Raw genomic sequence first — 20,454 nt, 5'->3', positions numbered from 1 at the left:
TTTTTGTCCACATTTCTTATTAAAACAAAATAAAAATACAACTATACAAATATAGAAGAGCTAATAGTTCATAGCTCATTTACTATTATTTTTTTTTTACAATTTGATGACATTTATAAAATGATAACCTTAAAATGATAGTCCACCTTTTATTATTGTGTTAAGAAAGTTGATAATCACCGTGTTTGAGTTGGGTCTTATGCATGGTTTAAATACATACTATGAAGTAAAAGTAATTAACACAATAGTAGATTGATTACAAATTTAAAGGGATTTTTAATTAGGTCAATTTTTATAATACATATTAGGGAGTACCTTCGAATGGGGGCTAATGCATGATTCATTGTAAACAAGGTTTAAGGGTATGTTTTGTTTACCTTATTTTCACTTATTTCAGGTCTAATAAATTCAATTAAGTTAAAATTTGTTCAGATAAGTTCAGTTCAGAAAAAATAAGTTCAGTTTAGGAAAAATAAGTTCTGATAAGGGTTATCCATGTTCAAATTACAACTAAAATAAGTTTTAATAAGTTCAGATAAGTTTAGTTAAGTTCAATTAAATTTGAAACTTCAAATAAGTGAAAATCAGGTGAATAGAACACACCCTTATAAGAAGTGATGATCCAAAATTATAAATAAAGTGAATTTTAGGAGACATTTCCAAGTTATTATATGATGCCAATACTCATACACTAGAAGAAAAAAAACATCGACCACTCTAAACTCTCTCTTTTATCAAACTCATTGTAAACCTTATTACAATTACTACTAAGTGTCAAAATAATGCACAATTAAAAAAAAAAAAAAAAAAGAAAAAAGATAATGCACAATTAAAAAAATCTTTGTAGTATTCACACTTATGTAACTCTGATCTATTCTTCAGCCATTTTCCGGTACGATATAGCCAATTAAGCCACTTGTACTAGTTGTATAGCTGTATAATTACAAGAACGAGTACCGTTATTTGGGATGTTTGCTTAATAATGTTACTATATTAAGTGCAGATCCAGACTTCACAAGTAATATTCCATAACTTTAGTCAACTACAAATGATAATAATGTATTATGTATTTATGTATATAATACATTGTTATACAAGAAAATAAAAGGCAATAATAATGTAGGCAGGTTGTTTAGTACAAGAAAATAAAAAAGGAAAAGCAAGTTCAGTGCATTATAATTAAGAAGGTAATGATGTGGACAAAGGGATTAATTAATAAAGTTGTTATGAATACACAAATTACTACCTTCATCCGTGATATATTACGAAATATATGCAATTTTTAGGTATTATTTATAAGATATAAAAAATTTAATTAAAAAACAAAAAATGACAGAGAATTTGATACTAAATATCAAAATATGGGTTGGAACTTGGAAGTAATAAAGTACCATCCGTGTGGGTGTGGCTCTAGTTTATACAGCTTCCAGGAATGAGATGCTTTGTATTCTATTCGTGCGCGACTATCGTGGGGACTCACTACTTCAATTTGACAATTACCTAATCACGTCACTACACAATTTTTTTTCTTTTTTTTTACAAAGAGGACATACAATGATAGAGTACAAATCTATTTGACAAAGAAGACAATTACCTAACCACGTCACTACTCATTTGAAACCACTATTTTTTTAGCCTCATCAAAGTCATTAGTATCGTCTCATTGTTATTTATTTGTTTATATCTAAATAAATATAATATAAAATTGTCTATGATTGTTAGGTATGTCATACTAGAAACAACTACGGGTAATTTTTTTAATATTTAACACTAAACAAAATTATACGGTAATTATAACATGAAAGTATACATATGAAATTATATGAATATAATATAGAGCACTGTTATTGTAAGGATTAAGCAAAGGAAACCAATTACTAAACTTTGAAAATCTCCTTAACTCAATAAGGGGTGCATATTAAACACGTAACAATTGTGTTATATTCCAATTTACATATAAAGAATACAATATTGATTTCTTGTTTCACCTTTACCATTTTAAAAATATTTGAAGCTACATTTCTATTTTGAAGTAAGTTTGTCAATGAGCTTGTTAAAAGCACAAAGTACATATCTTCATTTTAAAACTATCTATTTAAATAGTATATGTAATATAAAAAGTTATTACTCTTATCCTTAAATAAACTTTCATAAGATAAATTTCACTTGTGTATGACAAAATCGTTTATTAATTATTATTATTTACAAAACACGAATCAATAAATGATGAATGCATATATTCAACCAATTAAGAAATTATAACCAAACAAAGCCCGATGTAGCAGTTGTGGGATCGAATTCCACTAGAGGTACTTTGGAGTGGGATTTCCTTACCCCCAAAAGACCTCAAAGTGCTTTGTATTATTCTTGCCATACGATAAGCTAAATAGTCAAACTTCTCACCACAATTAGTCCCTAACACCCAAGAAAAGTTAAAAGGCAAATTAGAAGAACTCACACCTAGTAATGAATTGTAAGTTTTGAACTTTTTACACCCTTCATTCAATCAAGTGAAATGAGGGCACAATTGCGCAAAACCTTATCCCATAAAAAAAGAAAAATCTAAATAAAAATGTCTGAAATATTACTGTGTCTAAAGAAAAGCACAAAAAAGAAAAGAAGAAAAGAAAAAGGGATCCGGCTTGTTCCTAGATTGTGCTCAGCTCATTTCGTTGCAGCTTTGTCAAATACAAGTACATAATTTAGTTTAGTTTCTCTCTCCTAAAAATCAAAAAAATTCTCTCTCATCGAACAGAAAATGGGTTCAGGCAGCAGTCATCTGGGTTCTCCCCCGGCAGCTGCAACTGTTAGGCGCAGCAAAGTCAACCGTACCAAACAAAGGCTTGCTTCTCTCTTTTGCGGCGCTTCTTCTACTTCTCCTCAGGTTTTTTACTTTTACCCCCTTTTTGTTTGAGTTCCAATTGTTTTGTTTTTAAGTTTTAGCAAGATCGTTGCTTTTTTGCTCTATGTTGGTGGGTTTGATTATTTAGATTATTCCAAAGATTGTAACTTTATAGTTTCGGAATCGCTTAATTTGTAATCTTAATTTTTTATTTGATGGGATTTTATACCATTACCATCCATTTCTTGGAGTGCTTTGGGGGTCGAGAATTTTTTATGAGGTTCTCTTACAAATTTAAGCCGGTTTTATCATTTTGATTGGATGTTGAATTGGGTAATCCAGCATAAAAGTCATACTGGTAGGAAAGATTGGAAATTGATAGGAAGTTGTGATTAAAAGATGAGGATGATTGTGCTATTTCTAGCTTTATTAATACTTAGATAATATGTTTATAGCTCAAAATGGTGTATAGTGTAAATTATAATATTGTGACTATCTTTGGAAGATGTTGAATGTGTTCTTTATAGCATCTTGATTTATTTGGTCATTCTCTGATTTTTTTTCAAGTTTCCTTGAGCATTAACTGAGGTATTTGAAATTTCTCCCTAAAGGTCATGAAGCCTTTTTTGGGATAAATGTTTATCTGCTGCATGCCTTGAAGCTTATTTCTTTGAGTTCAGTTGTTTGGACTCCTTATTCTTTCACTGCTGTAGTGCTGGCCGATGCAGAGAAAAAGGTACGGCAATGTCCTGGCTTACTACATGACAACCGATTTTTATTTAGGAGTTTAGTTCTATCTTCTCCCAATTTTTTTCCTTGTGAGCTTTCTGGGGTGATGGTATTATTCTTAGTCATAGTTCCTTATGATCTTGGTTTTTTTGACATCTTTTTGCATATATTTCTTTTGATTTTATACTTAATGCTCTAGACTAAGATGTGTGTTATACATCACGGTGGAGATGATAACTCAACCTTTTTGCTGCATTGTTTAGTGGGAAGATTGTGCTGCCGGATCTGTACTAACTTCTAGGGATTACAGTCAACAGAAAGCTAACAAGTCCCCAATCCCAACAGATGATTCCATTCCAACTTCTAGTGCGGGAACCGGGTTTAGCAGCAATTCCAGTCCTAGATCTGGACTGGTAGCCTCATCAGAGAGCAGTACTCTAGGTATTGAGTGCACCTCGATTCATGATGATTCAAATGTAGAATCATCTAATAAACAGAAGTGCTTTTCAGAAGGTGATGAAGTTGTTCCTTGTGATGTAAATGCTGAAAGCAAATGTCATCAACAGCGATTGGTTGATTCTGTAAAGTCCTCTTCTGCAGGACACCTACAACACTTAAGTGTTAGTCCCAACAGGCATGCAACCAGTGAGATTGATGAATTTATCAACGATACACCTCAGACTAGTAATGAGGTCTTGTCTCCTAGTTTGCAGCACGTGGAGCTTGAACCGTCCACCATTTTTGAAGATGTTAGTGAGGTTATTGGAAGCCAAAGTACTGAATCTGGTCCATTTCCAGTTGTTTCTGACCCTGGCATAGCTTCTCATGCTCGTGGAGATGAAGTCATTCAAGAGTTAATACCCCCAGGATTAGAGCTTTTTGTGTCAGATAGGGCTGAAGTTCAACCAGAAGGAAATGTACTTCATGTTGATGTGGTGAGTATCTCCTCATCTAATCATTTGCCCAACATCAACAACGAAATAAGCACCCGCGAAGCAAGAAGAAACAGCAGGAGAATGTTTAGGGATGCCTTTACAAGTCGCAGTTCAAGAAGAAATCCTGATTTTCCAGCCATACTTTTCACAACCGAGGATTCTGATCTAGCAGGATCTCATCGCAGATGGCTTCTTGATATCGGTGATGACTTTTTTGATGATGGTGTTGGTGCTGAGCCTTGGCGCTTCGGCCGGAGAAGTCGCTTTACAAATGATCGTCGCCGGAACTCAAGATCTGAGGTGAGCATCTGTATCCCCTCTTGCTCATGAAAGACATTGCTTGTATTGGTTTTGCAACTTCTGAATTGTGCACAATGATATTTAACTATCAAACCTCCAAAAAAGGGAGATTTTTTGGGTTCACTACTTTATGTTTATTATGAAAGATATATGCTGTAAGGATATATTTACGCTATCATACCCCCCCCCCCACCCCGAATTATTATTTTTTGTTTTTTGTGTTCAGTACATGCTTAAGTGTGATTGGCATTCCCACTGTTAGTTATTTCAACAATTGTTTTCAACCTCCTAGCAGTTCTGGGACAGGTTGCGAGGTACTGCTACAGAGAGTAGTCATCGTACATTTTGTCCGCTTGATTTGCATTCTGATGGTTCATGCACGTGTGAGTTGGATGAAGAGGCTAATGCACTCTCAAGTATATCTAGAATTATCCTGCTTGCCGAGGCTTTATTTGAGGTATATTTGTTTATAATGTATTCTTTTTGTTGCTACTGAAGTATGTCTATATACTCCGTATTGGTTGACATTTCATGTTGTCAACATCTAAAACTGCTGATATTTTACTACTGTTTTACTCGTTGGGAGAGAACTTTTGTATCTTTGGTTAAGAGTATATCCTTACAGCAGATATCTTATATCTTCGTCTGTGAGATATTGAATAATATTGTTTTCTGCTTACATGATGATGCTGATATGGTCATTTACTTGTTTGAGCTGCCTTATGTTAAAATACGAAGTATGTTTTTCTGCAACAATTTTTGTGCTGTCCCATTGTTTTATCACTTTATGCTCTGTCTCATCATCATTTATTTGCTTGAGCTGCCTTTTGTTAAATTTTGTTCTGGACCAAACTGTCCCCCTGTTTTATCAGTTTATGCTCTGTGTCTCACACTCATTGTGTCGATACTAATGAATGTAATGCTACCTTGCATCTTTGTTTTACCTTTGATAGAGAAATCAGAAGTCTTTCTGTTGTAAGAGTTGAGCACTGTCTGTTAAAATCGATGCTTGACTAATTCATAGCTGATATATGATTTTTCATTGAGGTGGATATCTGATTTTGGCAGAGTAAAATGAGCTATGAAAGCAATTAGTTCGTGAACGTCATTGGAGATTTTTGACTTAACATGCTATTTATGAGAAAGACCTTTAAACCTATAGTTACCAGAAAATATATTGGAAAAGTTCTAAAAAGAGGCGTTATGATGATATTAGTTTAGCATACAGGTACCTTTATTTATTAAATAATTATATTTTGAGAGAATTAGTGATCGATTGAAATCTCGAAAAGCCTTGGGGCCTTATAAAAGAGAGTGGGTAGTTTTATACATATCAGAACTGGTAATATTGCATTAGTTTCTATTGCAGTATGAGCATTGCAAAATATCAAAGTATTCTAGTGTACACTTGCTGAACTTTTTCTTCACCTGTTTGAAATTGACTTTGTTCCCCTGCTTCTGTTCTGGTTCTTTACATGACTTTCATCAAATGATAGAGTGGTGGCAGGCTGTTGGAGCTGAACAAGTTGCAAATTTTCTGTTTGTTCTAATATAACTTATATGCTGCAGTGTGAATGTGTGAAGCTTTATATACTCTTTATGGCTGACAATCTGACATACATTTTATATAATTGTGTAAATTGCAAGGTTTTGGATGAAATTCACCGCCAGCCAGAGTCATTTTCCCTGTCTATGCTTTCAGTCCCTGCTCCTGAATCGGTTGTGGACTCACTTCCCATTAAAACGTATGAAAAACCTATTACAGCTGATCACGGAGATGATGTAGATCAGTAAGTTGCAGTTTCTTCATATATTTGTTTTAATCAGCTTCCTTGTTGTTTGATTAGAGAGGGATGATGAACGTTCTTTTTTTGAATTTTGATATGTTTAGGTGCTATATCTGTTTGGTGGAGTATGAGAAAGGTGATAAAATACGAGTTCTTCCCTGTCACCATGCGTATCACATGTCGTGTGTTGATAAATGGCTGAAAGAGATTCATGGGTATTTCCTTGCTTCCATATTTTCATAATGGCAGTTTCAACATACTGTATTCCTTGTCCATTTGACTTAATGTTTAACTTGCCCCATTGTAGGGTATGTCCACTCTGTCGTGGAGATGTTCGAGGAGGGGCCACAGAGGTCGCTGCATCCAGCTCGAATGAAGATCTCTCATAAATCCTTGTATAAAGAACTGCTTAATTACTTGAACCTATTATAGACAAAATCTTTCATACCAAATTTTGGTAATACCTTAATCAAATGTTAGTCTGACTATACCATCGACGAATTTATCAATCACATTTTCATGTAAATATAAGCAAATGTACACAATTTAATTTTCTGTTTTTATCAATAATGTTGGTTGTTTAAAAGTGAAGTCCATGTAAACAAATATCTTCCTTTGCAGTCATGTAATGAGTACATCTAAAGCCATAATGGTTCCGCTGTTTTATTTCACTTTCACCTTGATTCGTTATTGTATAATGTATATGTGCTTTCTTCTCTATTTTTGTTCATCATTTTGTGAGTTTTTTCCTGCAAATGCGAATTACAAGAAATACCAGATCCAACATAACTTTTAAGGGCAGCTTTTTTTTTTTTTAATTTTTTTTTATTAAAATGTATATAAATATAAATTAAAATTACAAATTCAGAAATCCTATAATTAGGGTTTTACCTAACTTATCCTCCTCAATTACAGAGATTAAATTGAGGCTAAAGATTTCCATAAAATAGTTGATATACATATTTTACTAATAGGATTAAAGAGTTATACAGATTAACCCTTCCACAAACATGGCCTTGCGTAGACCAAAAATCTTCTTGTTTTGTATTAGAAAATGGAGTTTGCTTTATGGTTTGCAGGAGAGACGCGATTAGGATGGCAATTTTCATCATCCTCGAAAGCTGTCCATCTCTTTGAGCTGGTGCACCTCCTCTCCCAGGTAGCATGACGCATATTTTCCATCTCCCCGACATGATCTTTGAATTCCTTCTTCACCACATCCAACACCACATCACCATATCGTTCACACCAGGACCTGCATTCACACACATGAGCATTATTGTTAAGATAGGATATAGTCATGCTAATGCATATGGAAGTATTTTTCTTAAGCCTTACTTGGGGAAGTACTGCTTAAGATCAGACTTGTCAACTGGCAGCTTTGTGGATATAACATCCATTTCATCATTCCTACAGCAATGAGTATGAGTAAAACAAATCCCAAGCAACAAGACAACAAATGAATGTACAATGAAGCCTATGTCGGAAACAACACATACGAAAAATGAAAGTTGGGATTTGTGCTAGACAGTTGAGTTTGAATTCGCAACAACTCCTTCCTTATGTTATCCCCTACAACCTGCAAGTTCATAGCATATCTAGTATGAAAATTGATTCACTTTTCAACTTTTATTGTAATCTTGTTATCTCTTAGTGTTACCTTATCAATGTAAAAACCAGATGAAGAACCATCAGAAAGAAGCTTTCTTTTGATTTGCTTAGTATCAGGACCTTCATTACGTGATCTCTCAGTCAGGGGCACAGGAGTTGTTTCATCTTCCACATTACTCCTCTTCCATCTTTTGAACCCATCAAATCCCCATTGCTTCTTCGTAAATTTCGAGTCTTTTTCCTCCGATTTATCTGCCTGGAACAGACTTCGGAATGCAGTCTTCTTCCCTTTTCCACTTCCATGACATTCCTCCTTGCCAAATTTATCAGAGTCTGATGCTGACATAAGAATAGACTTAGTTTCACTTTCAGTCTCATTGTGATTATTGATATTCCAAAATGGGTTTTCATCAATTGGCTCATTCTCTTTGTTAGATATGCTTGCAGTATCAACTGGTAATTGGTCAAATATGCTCTTCTGCGGTCTATTTTTACCCAGTTTCTGTAAAGACCCTAACCCGAAAACTGAGGCTGCATCTTTGATGTGTTTCACTGTTGATGACCCATGCTTAGATCTGTTTTTGGACCTAGAATTATCCTTGTTTATCAAACTCTGATCGTCTTTCAAATCGATGACCGACCACTCCTCTTCCTCCGGAGAATCTGTTTCTTTTCGTTCTCCGACAATCACGTCTCTAGCCTCGAGCTCGGCCCCTTGTACTGCTAATCTCTGAAGCAATGGCCTTTTTGATGCATGATACTCCTCTGCAGATATGCATTTTGCATACAGCAGCTCCTGTTTATTCAATTAACATTAATATGAAAGCAGCACACAATTCTAAATGCAATTTCAGATCTTGTGATAGGAAATGATTCCAACAAAATTCAATTTCTGAAACAATTCGGTTGAGACACATTATAGCAAAATTCAATAAAATCAAACAAATGAATAAGAAGAAACCTGGAGAAAGAGGAGCTTATCCCTCAAAATCTGGGGCTGTTCCTTGTCGGCTCCTTTGGAAGCAATGAGGGTATCAAGGAGATGAGTTCTGAAAGCGGAAACCTCGGTATCTGGTAAAAGGCCTTCTTTGTGAAGACCAATTAAATTGAGGATCTGATGGAATGAATTCTGCTGCCATTTAAGATTATCAGATTGTTGTTTGGATAGCTTCTGTTCAGCTGCTGTCAATCTTCGCTTGTTTAAAGAGAAAGGAAGGATTGATTTACAGATTGAAGTGATTGAATCCTGAAGAGATGAATAGTATGCAGGCGTATATGTATTAGTGTACCCCATTTTCAATTTCTTTTACAAGATCTATTCTTTAATTCTATTACAATTTCTGAGTGATAAAAGTTTGAGGAGAGATGTTATGAATGATTTTTGGTGAAGTTGTTTGTTACCATTTTGAATTTCAGTTTGGCAACTCAACTTAACGGCTATGTGAAAAATGGAAGTAGCCGTTGTGTGCAATGGTTCTCACATTGGCGGGACCCCATTTCCTTTAGAAGATAAAAGGGCTGGATTTTGGGCCCCAAATTGGGCTATTTTGCCTCAATATTGGTAGAAATGGGCCATCATTTTTCGTGATTTATACTTAGTACTTCATATTACGGTTATGGAGTAGGAAAGAAAGTTAGGCGAATTACATGTAAAATCATTTTCAATCATACAGCGATTGTTGCCCATTTGGGTAGCTTAGCTAAGCTTTATTAGTTTCTAATTATACAATGATTGTTTTGAGACTATAATTGAGATGAGATAAAATAATAAACCTTATATGGCCTAGCCTTATAGTTTTTACCTTAGCTTCATTTACATGTGAAGTGGAGAATGTAATACAAAATTAGAGGATTAACTGAATGATGATAGGGTAGATGCTCTAATCTTTATGTCAAAAATAAATTAAATCAAACCGATAGATGAAGCCTAATCCATGACAACCTAAAACAAAATTGCATAATCTCTAAATTTTGTTGCACAAAAATAAAAAAGGTCCTTAAGGAGTTTTTATGTTTTGGGAAAAATGTACATTAATATTTCAAAATTGCCCTTGACTATCAATCAATCATTATTACTACAAGTATATAAAATCAATAATTGTGAGCTATACCATCAGCTGGTGAGTTTTGTTTGTTCTTGCTTTCTAGACTGTGGTTGTGTCTTAATTAAGAATATCATTCTCATCCATCCTTTCCACTTTGTTGTCAAGCTAAGTGCCAAATGCCACTATGCCAGTGGGTATTCTTTTGCAATTACGTGACATGATTTATAGCAATGCAATCCATTATAAATAACATAATTTATCTTTGAATGTAGTACATTACTACCTACTTATTTTCTATCTTATACAATTTTGCTAATGCAAAATTTTGGCCATTATTAAAATTATCAACAAGTAAATTTGTAAAAGTATATACTGAAAGTTACAATCTATATTGGGACAATTAAAAAAAGATTCACATAAATATGTTTTTCATTAGATATAAAACACTAATATTGATTGGCAAAGTGAAGTATATAAATAGTATGATAAGGCTTAAAGTAAAATTTAATCAAAAGAACAAATTATTGATTATTCTAAAAAAAATCTTGAGTATTGCATTGATTGGGATTATTATGTTAAGGTCTTTGTTGGTATTATTATTATTGTTTTATGGAAGAAATAAAAGTTATTGGTGGAAATTTTGACAATGTGAATTCTTGTGAGAATTGTCGATTTGACTTAGTCGCTTCATATTCAATCATATAATTCGAATTTGTATGTTAAATAACAAATTGTAGGAAGATCTCGAATCTTCAATTGTATGTTTGTTCATATTAAATTGATTGTAGTTGAGAAAATAATGACAAGAAGTTTTACTTTGTTGCACAAAGTTTTAAGAGCTACGGTGTAGATAATTAATTGGAAATTTCTCAGTCATTGTTACGTAAATTAAATGAGCACTTAATAAGAAAGGATAAAAAAGAGAGAGGGTAGGTGAGAATAAAACACATGATATGGGTTGGCAACTGGCCTGGAAAACCTCGATCTTGCTTGTATTTACATTACATACTAGTTGGTAAATGGTAATAAGCAAGCCGATGAACATTGTAATGAATGATCTGACATAGAAAGAGTGAGAAAAATGAAGTTTAAAGGTGTTGGATACTGAACCTGCAACAGGGGTTTGAAGCCAAGGCATCAAACATTTTGAATGAAAACTATGATCGCATTCTAAATTCATTATGTCATCACCCTCTTTCATTTCATCCAAGCATACTGCACATTCTCCATTTTTATTTTTATCTTGTAATTCTAATTGGTCCCCTGATTTCCAGTTCCAACTAAGCTTTCCATTCTTCTTCTTCTTCTTCTTTCTTGTCACTTCATTTTCATTGTTCAGGAATCTTCCTATTCTGTTATTATTCCTGAAATTAGGAGGATTATCTATATTAACAAACAGTTTCAATGAATTAATAAAAGTAGATCGAGTGGAATAACCTGGTAGATTTGAGGGGTGTTGATCTGAGCTTGGCATCAAGTCTAACCTTGGCTTCTCTAGCCAAAGCTCCTAACTTTGCGTCGTCTTCATCATCATCAACATCTTCGTATGATGTCCTGCTTCTTGTCGTATGCCCCTGCACAGTACAGACACATCGATCTATTCCTTTAATTTGATCATTCGACCACATATACTTATTTCCTTTATATAAAAGAATACTACTTACCAAGAAAGTAGAGGCAGAGGTGGTAGAGGTATTTGTGGAGAATAGTGAGAAAGAAAGGCGTCTCGAGGAGGGAGATGAACAACTGCTATTATTAATGCTACTGCTTTGATGAACTCTCCTTCTTCTTGCTGCTTCTACTCCTGGTAGCATCCCTGCCATTTTTTTTTTTATTTTATTTCTAATTATTAATTCCACTCTCAAATAATAAACATAGATCGAGAAAGAGAGATTAAAAAATGACGAGACCAATACTTTGAATGGTTGGTCTGAATTATTGCTGAACGAAACACTTCTATATATTTCCTGAAGTGTCATAATAATTAAGGAAAGAGGAACGAAATTTTCAGGGAAACTTCATGGCTACTTCATTCATTATTAACCATACCATATCATATCATTGAAAATTGATTTGGTTCCTTTTTATTATTTGTGCGTTTCAAATTTTCTTACCGACTACTTACTTAAATACAATATGACTTTGACGGTTTGACCTGATTGTTGATCACTCACATTTTCATTCCAATTTCATGATTGTATAATATATGACCTAAATTCACTCATTTTTTACCACCACTCAGCTACTTCATTTTCACTGCTGCCCTTGCCTTGTTATCAATTGTCCCTCTCACTTGCATTGTCAAACTGTTTTTTCACCCCCCCCCCCCCCCCCTCCCATCTGCGCTGCTTCCAATATTTTTTAACTCCAAAGTCCAAAAAGGATTCATCCAAAAAATGAATCATGCACACACAAATGTTGTAATCTTTATTAAGATTATTAGGGTAGAGTGTGCTTTTCTCAACTTATTTTAACACATTCCATACAAAATATGTTCTAATAAGTTTAAGTAACATAAATCGGACAAAATAAGTTTTATTAAGCACATAATCACTTACAATTTCAAAAAAACATAAGCTCATAAGCTTAAATAAATCAATCCAATAAAGCACACCTTAATTAACTCCATTTAATTAACAACCTCCATTTTCAAATTAAAGCTACGATATTAGTTACAATTTGCTTACATACAAAAGAATTATAAGTAGGAGGGTATATTAGGAAAAATGAAAACAAAAAACATCATGTCAAGGTTCTTATCATGTTCATTTTTAAGATGAAAAGAAAGGAAAAGAAAAATAACACATCCTTTTGAGGCATGTGGATATTCTAATGTGGGAATATGACATGAACATGACAATACAATCTAATCAAATTTGTTTAATGGGTGCAAATCAACAACTTGTCATTCTCTTATTTTCATCAATCAGACGTATATCTTATCAGTCACATGAGGAAGAATATCACAATCTCACCTACTAAATAACTTACTAAAGAGAAAAGAGGTTCTAATCATTTGTTGTACAATCTATTTATATATACTTCATCTGTTTTTTAAGAATATACTATACATGTACTTCTAATTTCTACATTTACCATTTGATAATGCGCTATTTCATCTACTGATGTCTTTTATCATTAATAAGTAACAATATATTAAAATAAATAAAAAAACAAATTTTTTTTATCAAAGTAAAAAATAATACTGTAATTTGAGAGTATAAACTACAGAGTATATAGATAGAGTGATGATAGAAGTATTTCATCTTAGTCGTATAATATAAATAATTGATATGTTGTGCGACAGCGGAAGCAAAGATCGAAAAACAATAAAGAAACTTAATGCAAACAACAAGAACAACACACCAAGAATTAACGTGGTTCACTATCAATGTGATAGCTACGTCCACGGGCACCGAGATTAAAGATTTCACTATAAACTGCAAAGATTACAAAGATGAATCAATTTTTTCTCAAGAATAGCTCTCACTCTGTCTCTCTTAACCCTAGCACTAATATTAGGGAGTTTTTATATTAATCCCCAATTAAAAGATACTTGGGCAAAAAGATAATAAAAAAGATAACTCTAAAAAACCGCAAAAACACGTCTCCTTCGTATTCCTTCTCCGCCCGGTCAGACCGGGCAAGGCATGGTCGATCGGGTGCGAGAAGCAACATTCAATACGAGACACTTGCACTGCTTTCCTTTCACCGCCCGGTCTGACCGGGTAAGGCATGCCCGATCAGGCAGTGGAGGTTTGCGAGATTGCGAGATACTTTGCCACGCCTATCACCGCCCGGTCTGACCGGGCAAGGCATGCCCGATCGGGCAGTGAAATGCTGCACTAGTACGAGTTACCTAATCAACATGATATATATACTGAATAAAGTAATTTTTGATTAAAATGAATCCGAAAGGTGAGGGAATAACCAGCTTGTAGTCTGGCCTTTGAAGAAATAGAGAATTTGCCAGTTTTTGCATGTGAGTAGCATTATGGTTTGTTTCCCATGTGGAATCCTTATTTTGTTTGGTGCAATCGCATTATTGATTATTAATAAGATACTCCTAATAATAGTGTTTAATTTACAAGAAATTAATAAAAACTTTGTAATAAAAAATAATAAAGATGAGGCTGAGGGTAGGTGAGACATAAGATAGCTAAATCACAAAAATAATAAAAAAATGACATTGAAAAAGTGTATTTACATAAGCAATTATAATTTAATACTGTATGCTCTACTTGGTGAATGCTTGGAATCAAGTCTTTCCTTGGCTCTTCTCTAGCCAATGCTCCTAACTTCCATGTCTCAATATCTTGGTATGTCCTGCTCCTTAGCTTGTCTGTCCCTATGTACACCTATCCATCATCATTCCATTCAAAATAAATAACCGCTCAAATTACCACCCATTTCAAAATTCCAATGAAGCTTCCGACAGTGGGCCCCACTTTTTTTTTTTCCTTTTTTTTCTTTTATTCTCCCACTCTCTCACCCCGATTTTTTCACTCTCCATCTTCTTCCTGCCTTCCATTTCAAGCTCACTTCCAAATTCTTCCTCTTCTTCATCTACAATTCCCCATCGGCAACACCACCCACCAATTTCCTGGACAACCACCATAAGCAACGCGCCATCACCTTACACGCAGCGCCGCATCAAGCCATCACTGCAAGCCACTTGCAGGCTGCCAGACCTCCATATCGAACAGCTAAAACATCAATTCACACCCACAAATCAGCCCCAAAAATAAATTAAGAAGAAAGAATAAGGGTCAATTTAGGGTTCATGCTTCAATTGAATTGGGGGTTTCTTAAATTAGGGTTCCTATTTTAAGAAAACCCCCAATTCAATTGAATTGACAGGTGGTGGTGGGAGTTGGTGTGGTAAGTTCGCTGCGATGGTTGTGAACTTATGGTTGATTTGAATTAGCTAGTTGTTGACTATGGTTTGCTGCGATAGAGTTTGCGGCGGAGGTGGCTGACTATGGTGATGATGATGATGATTTTGTAGGTTGTTGTTGTTGTTGTTGTTTGTACTATTATTATTGTTGTTGTTTTGAGATAGTGACTGATCATCATCACCATTAACAACAACAGCAGCAACAACAACAACAAAACGAATAATCTGCAAACAACATTTACAGTTCACTCTCATTATTTTAAGGTTTTATAGCAATGATTCCGTACGAAAAGGGGGGGGGTGGGAAATTACAAATGGGTTCAAAATGGAACCATTAAATAAACAAAATTTTGCAATTTTGTGTGATTGTTTTGTAATATAAGTATGTAATTGATTTGAATTAGCTAGTTTGAAGCAGAAAATTGTTTGATTCAATGAAGAAGGCATGAAGAAGATGGAGAGTGAAAAAATCAGGGTGAGAGAGTGGGAAATCCAGAGAATAGAAGAAAAAAAAGGAAAAAAATAAAAAAAGTGGGGCCCACTGTCAGAAACTTCACCGGAATTTTGAAATGGGTGGTAATCTGAGCGGTTATTTAATTTAAGGGGTGGTAAAATAAAAATAAAAATTAAACGAGAGGTTATTTTTAAAACAGGTACATTTTTTGGTGGTAATAAACATACTTATATACTATAATAAAAGGTCAGATTGATATCCATGATATATTTATTGACTCTAAAAGCGTGATACTAAGCATACCAAGAAAGAGGCAAATGAATTATTGTTGGAGAAGACAGAGAAAGCAGAGCGTCTTCAGAGAAAAAAAAAAGAATTATTACCACCAGATGTAGTACGAAGCTAGGATTACTAATACTAGTATGATGAATTCTCCTCCTCCTTGCCACTACTCCCGGTTCCACTCCTGCCATTTTTACTTTATTTCCACTAAGGGGGTGTTTGGTATAATCGGAAAGGATTCAAATAAGTAGGGGAAAGGGTAATGATAAACGTTACCTATATTGTATGTTTGGTATCCTAGTGGAATGGAACAATTTGAGTAAATTGTGATTGAGTAAGGAAACACATTTTGTTTCCACTAGTTTGTCAAGGGTAACAAATTGGGGGATTTTGTTACCCTCCAGAAATAGTATTTGTTATTTTTAACCCATACCAAACAACTAGAAATGAAAACACTTAAGCGGTGTTTAGTATGGTTTTTTTATAGGGCTGGAAACGGAATCAGGTTACCGTTTTCGTTAGAACATGTTTGGTTAATGAGTTAAGTAACAAAAACCGTTTCTTTCCTCTAACCCATTCCCCCACTTTGTTTCCGGTGTAAAACTTGGGGAAACAAATCCCGTTTCTTTCCTCCAACCCAAAAAAACAACTCTGCCTCATCTCTCTCCTCTCATACGACAGATCTCCAAAAAAAATTTCCAACTTTGATCAATTGAAGCTACAGATTTTGCTCAAGTTGTTAAATTTTCCTATCTCAAATCTCCAAAAATCCACAATCTCAATCATCACAGGCTTGTTATCTTTCAATTTTTTGTTTAAGAACCCTAGATTTTGAGTTTATGTTGAATTTATATATTTTTTTGTTTGATTTATTGTATTTTGATTTTTCTACCTCGAAATATTGCTATTTTATTTGATTTTTCGATCTAATTTTTCTGTTTTATTTGAGTTTTATTTTTCTCAATTGAATTTCCTGGTTTTTGCTTCATAAAATTTTTGCTAATATGCTTGAATCTTGATGCTTCCAACGTTTATCCAATTTCCAGGTATTCTCTTTTAATAATGAACAAAATTCTGTTATTAGTCTTGTAACATTATAGTATATAGTTTAATGATATTGTTTTATATGATTATAACTGAAATGCAAATTGCTTACATTATACACTAATCTCTACATGTTTGATCTTTCCTTGATTTAGAAATTATTCTGGGTGCTCATAACGTGTTTGATAAAAAGCCTAGCTGAAATTAATCGTTTACGTTTCCTTAGTGATACCAAACAACTAGTAAGGGTAACACTAAATAATACCCTTTCCCTCCCTCCCTAATCTGTTTCCATTCCGTTACCTTTATTAATTTGATACCAAACACCCCCTTAATTGAATCCGTTAATTACATCTAAAATTACTATACTAAACGACCCCTAATAGTACAAAGAGAGACTACAGATAAAGAGAGAGTGTTGGTCTAATCAGATCAATATATACTTTGAAGTTTGAAAGGTGTATGTATGTAACGTAGTTTATGACTAAAAGAGATACATCCTATACTAAGGCTACCTAGGGCTACTCCATGGAAACTTTAGTTTAAGTGTGGTTGGTTGGTATTTTGGCCAAAAATAGCCAATTCGGCAAATTGGCCCCTAACTTCAGGAGAAGGGGTGCTCTCCTATCTTTAGATTAGGAAAGCGACACACGACCTGAAGTTGAGTCCAAGTCTAAACACGATATCCTATCCAACTTGATTATCTATCGACCCCAATACACCCGAAACCCGAATTGACCCAATCTGACCCAAAACCGAACCATAATGGACATGAAATTACCTGAACCGTACTCAACCCGATTTCCAGGTCTAGCCATACATGTCGTGTAACTTCATCAAGATATACAGTGGATGGTTGTGGATCAATGCCATTGATTAATGCACCAATCAAACATCTATACCACACTGATTGATTAACATCCTTGTACATCATCTTGGTAGCTTTAAAGTTTCAAGTGAAATGTTAATTTCAACTCATCTATCTAATGGTAATTGACGCAGTCGGAATTAATGGAGGAAAAGCAAGCACAATTCCTAATACAAACAAATAGATTTACAAGCGATAAATCAGTAAAACTCCGGAATCCATTAGAAAAGAGTAAAACTCCCTTAGGAATATTATTAAAAATGTCCAAACTAAAAATTAAAGGCGGCTAAAACGTTTAATTATCCTAAACGAATTCTGAAAATGTTTCGTTCCTAATACGAAAAATAAGCAAAAATTAAGATCCGAAAAATGTTTAAACGCTGTTTTCGGGCCTTAAACGAATTCGGATGACTTAAAAAGCATGTCGCACACAGTGCTGTGACTTGGACTCGTTGGCCTGTTTTCATTTCCGAAAATATATTTTATTTAGCAATCTTTCCACTAAAAACTGAAATCAAGCCTTCCGACGCAGAACTTCTTCGTCGAACCAAGCAACTAATCTCCCTACGTGAGTAATAATAATCAAGTGGGACTACTTCTTACTCATAATATTTTCAATATTACTGTTAAGGAACTAGTAGATTTTATCAATATTCAGTAATAGCAGAAGGATTTTTAGAAGAATTTCTGAATAATGGAGAAGAAGAAGAGGAAAAGAGAAGAGAGAGATAGAGAGAGAAGAGGAGAAAGAACGGATTTTTTTTTCATGCATCCACCTTGCTTACAGCCTATTAGTTTAAATACCAGCCAACATAAGATTACAACCACAAAATTAGGACAGCTAAGCTAGCTAATATTCCTTTAATAACAAACTTTTATTCTCTTAAAACCTCTTAAGGAAAAAGACAAAAACTCAAAACTGAATTATTCTAAAAGAAATTCCCTCCAAACTTCAAGGTGATTAATATTCATATTGCCCTGTAACATACCCTCCCCCTTTAAGAGGACTTGCCCTAAAGTCTGTGAAAAGAAATCAGGGAATTTAGCAGTGAACTCGTCTTGAAATACCCAGGATGCTTCATGGGCAGGTGTATGTTTCCAGTGCACCAACAATTGCTCTCTTTGGATTACTTTGTGAGAGATCATTCTCTTATCCAGAATGGCTGCAGCCAATAAGGCTGTGGTGGAGGTAGAAGTAGCCAGGTTTGGGAACACTGCTATAGTAGGCAAGTCACCCTTGAATGCTTTTAGCAGTGAGACATGAAATACAGGGTGGATCTTTGAATAAGAAGGGAGTTGAAGCTTATAAGCCACCTTGCCTATCTTGTCAATGATTCTGAAAGGTCCATAGTACCTGGTTGCCAGCTTGTTATTACTTTTGTGAAGAACAGATTGTTGCTTGTATGCTTGTAATTTAAGCCAAACCCAGTCACCAATTTCAAATGTTCTCTCTGACCTCCTTTTATCAGCTTGCATTTTCATCCTATTCTAAGCCTGCTGCAAATTGTACTTAAGGAGAGAAAGCATCTTCTCCATTGCTTGCATACTTCTATCCACTGTTTCATTAGAAGATTCACCAGGGAGATAGGGTAAGTGTAGTGGGGGAGGCTGACCATAGACCACTTCATATGGGGTCATGCCAGCTGCAGTGTGATGGTGTGTATTATACCACCATTCTGCCAGGGGAATAAATTTGCACCATTCTTTAGGATTGTCACTTATAACACACCTAAGATAGGTCTCAATACACTTATTGACTATTTCAGTTTGCCCATCAATCTCTGGATGATATGCAGATGATAGTAAGAAATGTGTGCCATGGAGAGAAAAAATTCTTTTCCAAAACTGGCCGAGGAAGATGGGATCTCTGTCACTGACAATTGTTTTTGGCCACCCATGGAGTTTGAAAACATGATCCAGGTAAATTTGAGCAACTTCTAAGGCAGTGAAGGGATGCCTGAGTGATAAGAAGTGGGCATATTTTCTCATCCTGTCCACAACCACTAGGATCACGTCTTTTCCCATGGATAATGGCAATCCAGATATGAATTCCATTGAGATGTCAGACCAAACTTGCTCAGGTATTGGCAGTGGCTGAAGTTTACCAGGCTTTGCCGCAGTGTCATACTTTGATGCTTGACAAATTCTGCAATTCCTCACATAGACTAACCTCCTTGACCATTCCCTTCCAATAAAAGAGACCCTGCAACCTTTTTAAAGTTTGGTCCTTTTCTGAGTGTCCCGCCTCTAAGGAATCATGTTGCCAATGGAAAATTTTTCTTTTTAGGTCAGTATCAGGCCCTATTACAATCCTCCCTTTTCGTCTGAGAAGACCTTCATGTAAGCTGAATCCTGAGTCACTATTACCTCCTTCAGTCAGAGAGTCAAGTATGGATTTTGTGTTATCACCAAGATGGTAACTGGCAGCAATTTTATCTTTAAGATCAGAGTCCACTATAGACGTAGCCAGGAGGAAAATCTGAGAACCAGGAAGTCTGGATAGAGCATCAGCAGCTGAGTTCTCCTTGCCTGCCTTATATTGTATTTCATAATCATAGCCCATCAATTTGGACAACCAAAATTGCTGAAAAGGGGTAGAGACCTTCTGCTGTAGCAGCCACTTTAAACTCTTTTAATCAGTTTTCACAATGAAGTGTGAA

General features: G+C 34.7%; 3 protein-coding genes across 5 annotated transcripts; 1 reads left to right on the top strand and 2 right to left on the bottom strand.

Moving 5' to 3' along the window:
* Positions 1-2,422: 2,422 nt before the first annotated feature.
* LOC110708080 (uncharacterized RING finger protein P4H10.07-like) lies at positions 2,423-7,264 on the top strand. Of its 2 annotated transcripts, none has more exons than XM_021886185.1 (6): positions 2,423-2,884; positions 3,835-4,806; positions 5,099-5,263; positions 6,454-6,596; positions 6,698-6,808; positions 6,901-7,264. In XM_021886185.1, the coding sequence occupies exons 1-6, from the start codon at positions 2,759-2,761 to the stop codon at positions 6,980-6,982; spliced, it is 1,599 nt and encodes a 532-aa protein (XP_021741877.1). In that variant the 5' UTR covers positions 2,423-2,758; the 3' UTR covers positions 6,983-7,264. The 2 variants fall into 2 exon arrangements, with proteins under 2 accessions (XP_021741877.1, XP_021741878.1); XM_021886186.1 differs by having other exon boundaries at positions 2,439-2,884; positions 5,102-5,263.
* LOC110708081 lies at positions 7,227-11,466 on the bottom strand. Its single transcript, XM_021886187.1, has 6 exons — positions 11,360-11,466; positions 9,166-9,394; positions 8,254-9,000; positions 8,093-8,172; positions 7,932-8,003; positions 7,227-7,848 (listed from the first exon to the last, which is right to left on the bottom strand). Exons 1-6 carry the CDS (start codon positions 11,392-11,394, stop codon positions 7,641-7,643), a joined length of 1,371 nt encoding a protein of 456 aa, XP_021741879.1. The 5' UTR covers positions 11,395-11,466; the 3' UTR covers positions 7,227-7,640.
* LOC110708082 lies at positions 10,802-12,414 on the bottom strand. 2 transcript variants are annotated; one of them, XM_021886190.1, is made up of 4 exons: positions 12,166-12,414; positions 11,914-12,065; positions 11,687-11,823; positions 10,802-11,613 (listed from the first exon to the last, which is right to left on the bottom strand). In XM_021886190.1, the coding sequence occupies exons 2-4, from the start codon at positions 12,061-12,063 to the stop codon at positions 11,082-11,084; spliced, it is 819 nt and encodes a 272-aa protein (XP_021741882.1). In that variant the 5' UTR covers positions 12,064-12,065; positions 12,166-12,414; the 3' UTR covers positions 10,802-11,081. The 2 variants fall into 2 exon arrangements, with proteins under 2 accessions (XP_021741882.1, XP_021741881.1); XM_021886189.1 differs by having other exon boundaries at positions 10,803-11,613; positions 11,914-12,413.
* Positions 12,415-20,454: the final 8,040 nt, after the last annotated feature.

Source organism: Chenopodium quinoa, unplaced genomic scaffold (genome assembly GCF_001683475.1).
Source record: "Chenopodium quinoa cultivar QQ74 unplaced genomic scaffold, ASM168347v1, whole genome shotgun sequence".
NCBI lineage: Eukaryota > Viridiplantae > Streptophyta > Magnoliopsida > Caryophyllales > Amaranthaceae > Chenopodium > Chenopodium quinoa.
This window is presented reverse-complemented; position numbering and strand designations above follow the sequence as displayed.

Bases quoted from the DNA above. Each gene is read 5' to 3' on its own strand.
- LOC110708080 (XM_021886185.1), top strand. From the start codon at position 2,759: ATGGGTTCAGGCAGCAGTCATCTGGGTTCTCCCCCGGCAGCTGCAACT. The intron at 2,885-3,834 runs GTTTTTTACTTT...TGCATTGTTTAG, and splicing joins CTTCTTCTACTTCTCCTCAG to TGGGAAGATTGTGCTGCCGG. The intron at 4,807-5,098 runs GTGAGCATCTGT...TCAACCTCCTAG, and splicing joins GCCGGAACTCAAGATCTGAG to CAGTTCTGGGACAGGTTGCG.
- LOC110708081 (XM_021886187.1), bottom strand. From the start codon at position 11,394: ATGTTTGATGCCTTGGCTTCAAACCCCTGTTGCAG. The intron at 8,173-8,253 runs GTAACACTAAGA...ATGAACTTGCAG, and splicing joins CTGGTTTTTACATTGATAAG to GTTGTAGGGGATAACATAAG. The intron at 7,849-7,931 runs GTAAGGCTTAAG...GTGTGAATGCAG, and splicing joins CTTAAGCAGTACTTCCCCAA to GTCCTGGTGTGAACGATATG.
- LOC110708082 (XM_021886189.1), bottom strand. From the start codon at position 12,228: ATGACACTTCAGGAAATATATAGAAGTGTTTCGTTCAGCAATAATTCA. The intron at 11,824-11,913 runs GTAAGTAGTATT...TGTACTGTGCAG, and splicing joins CCTCTGCCTCTACTTTCTTG to GGGCATACGACAAGAAGCAG. The intron at 11,614-11,686 runs GTTATTCCACTC...TCCTAATTTCAG, and splicing joins ACACCCCTCAAATCTACCAG to GAATAATAACAGAATAGGAA.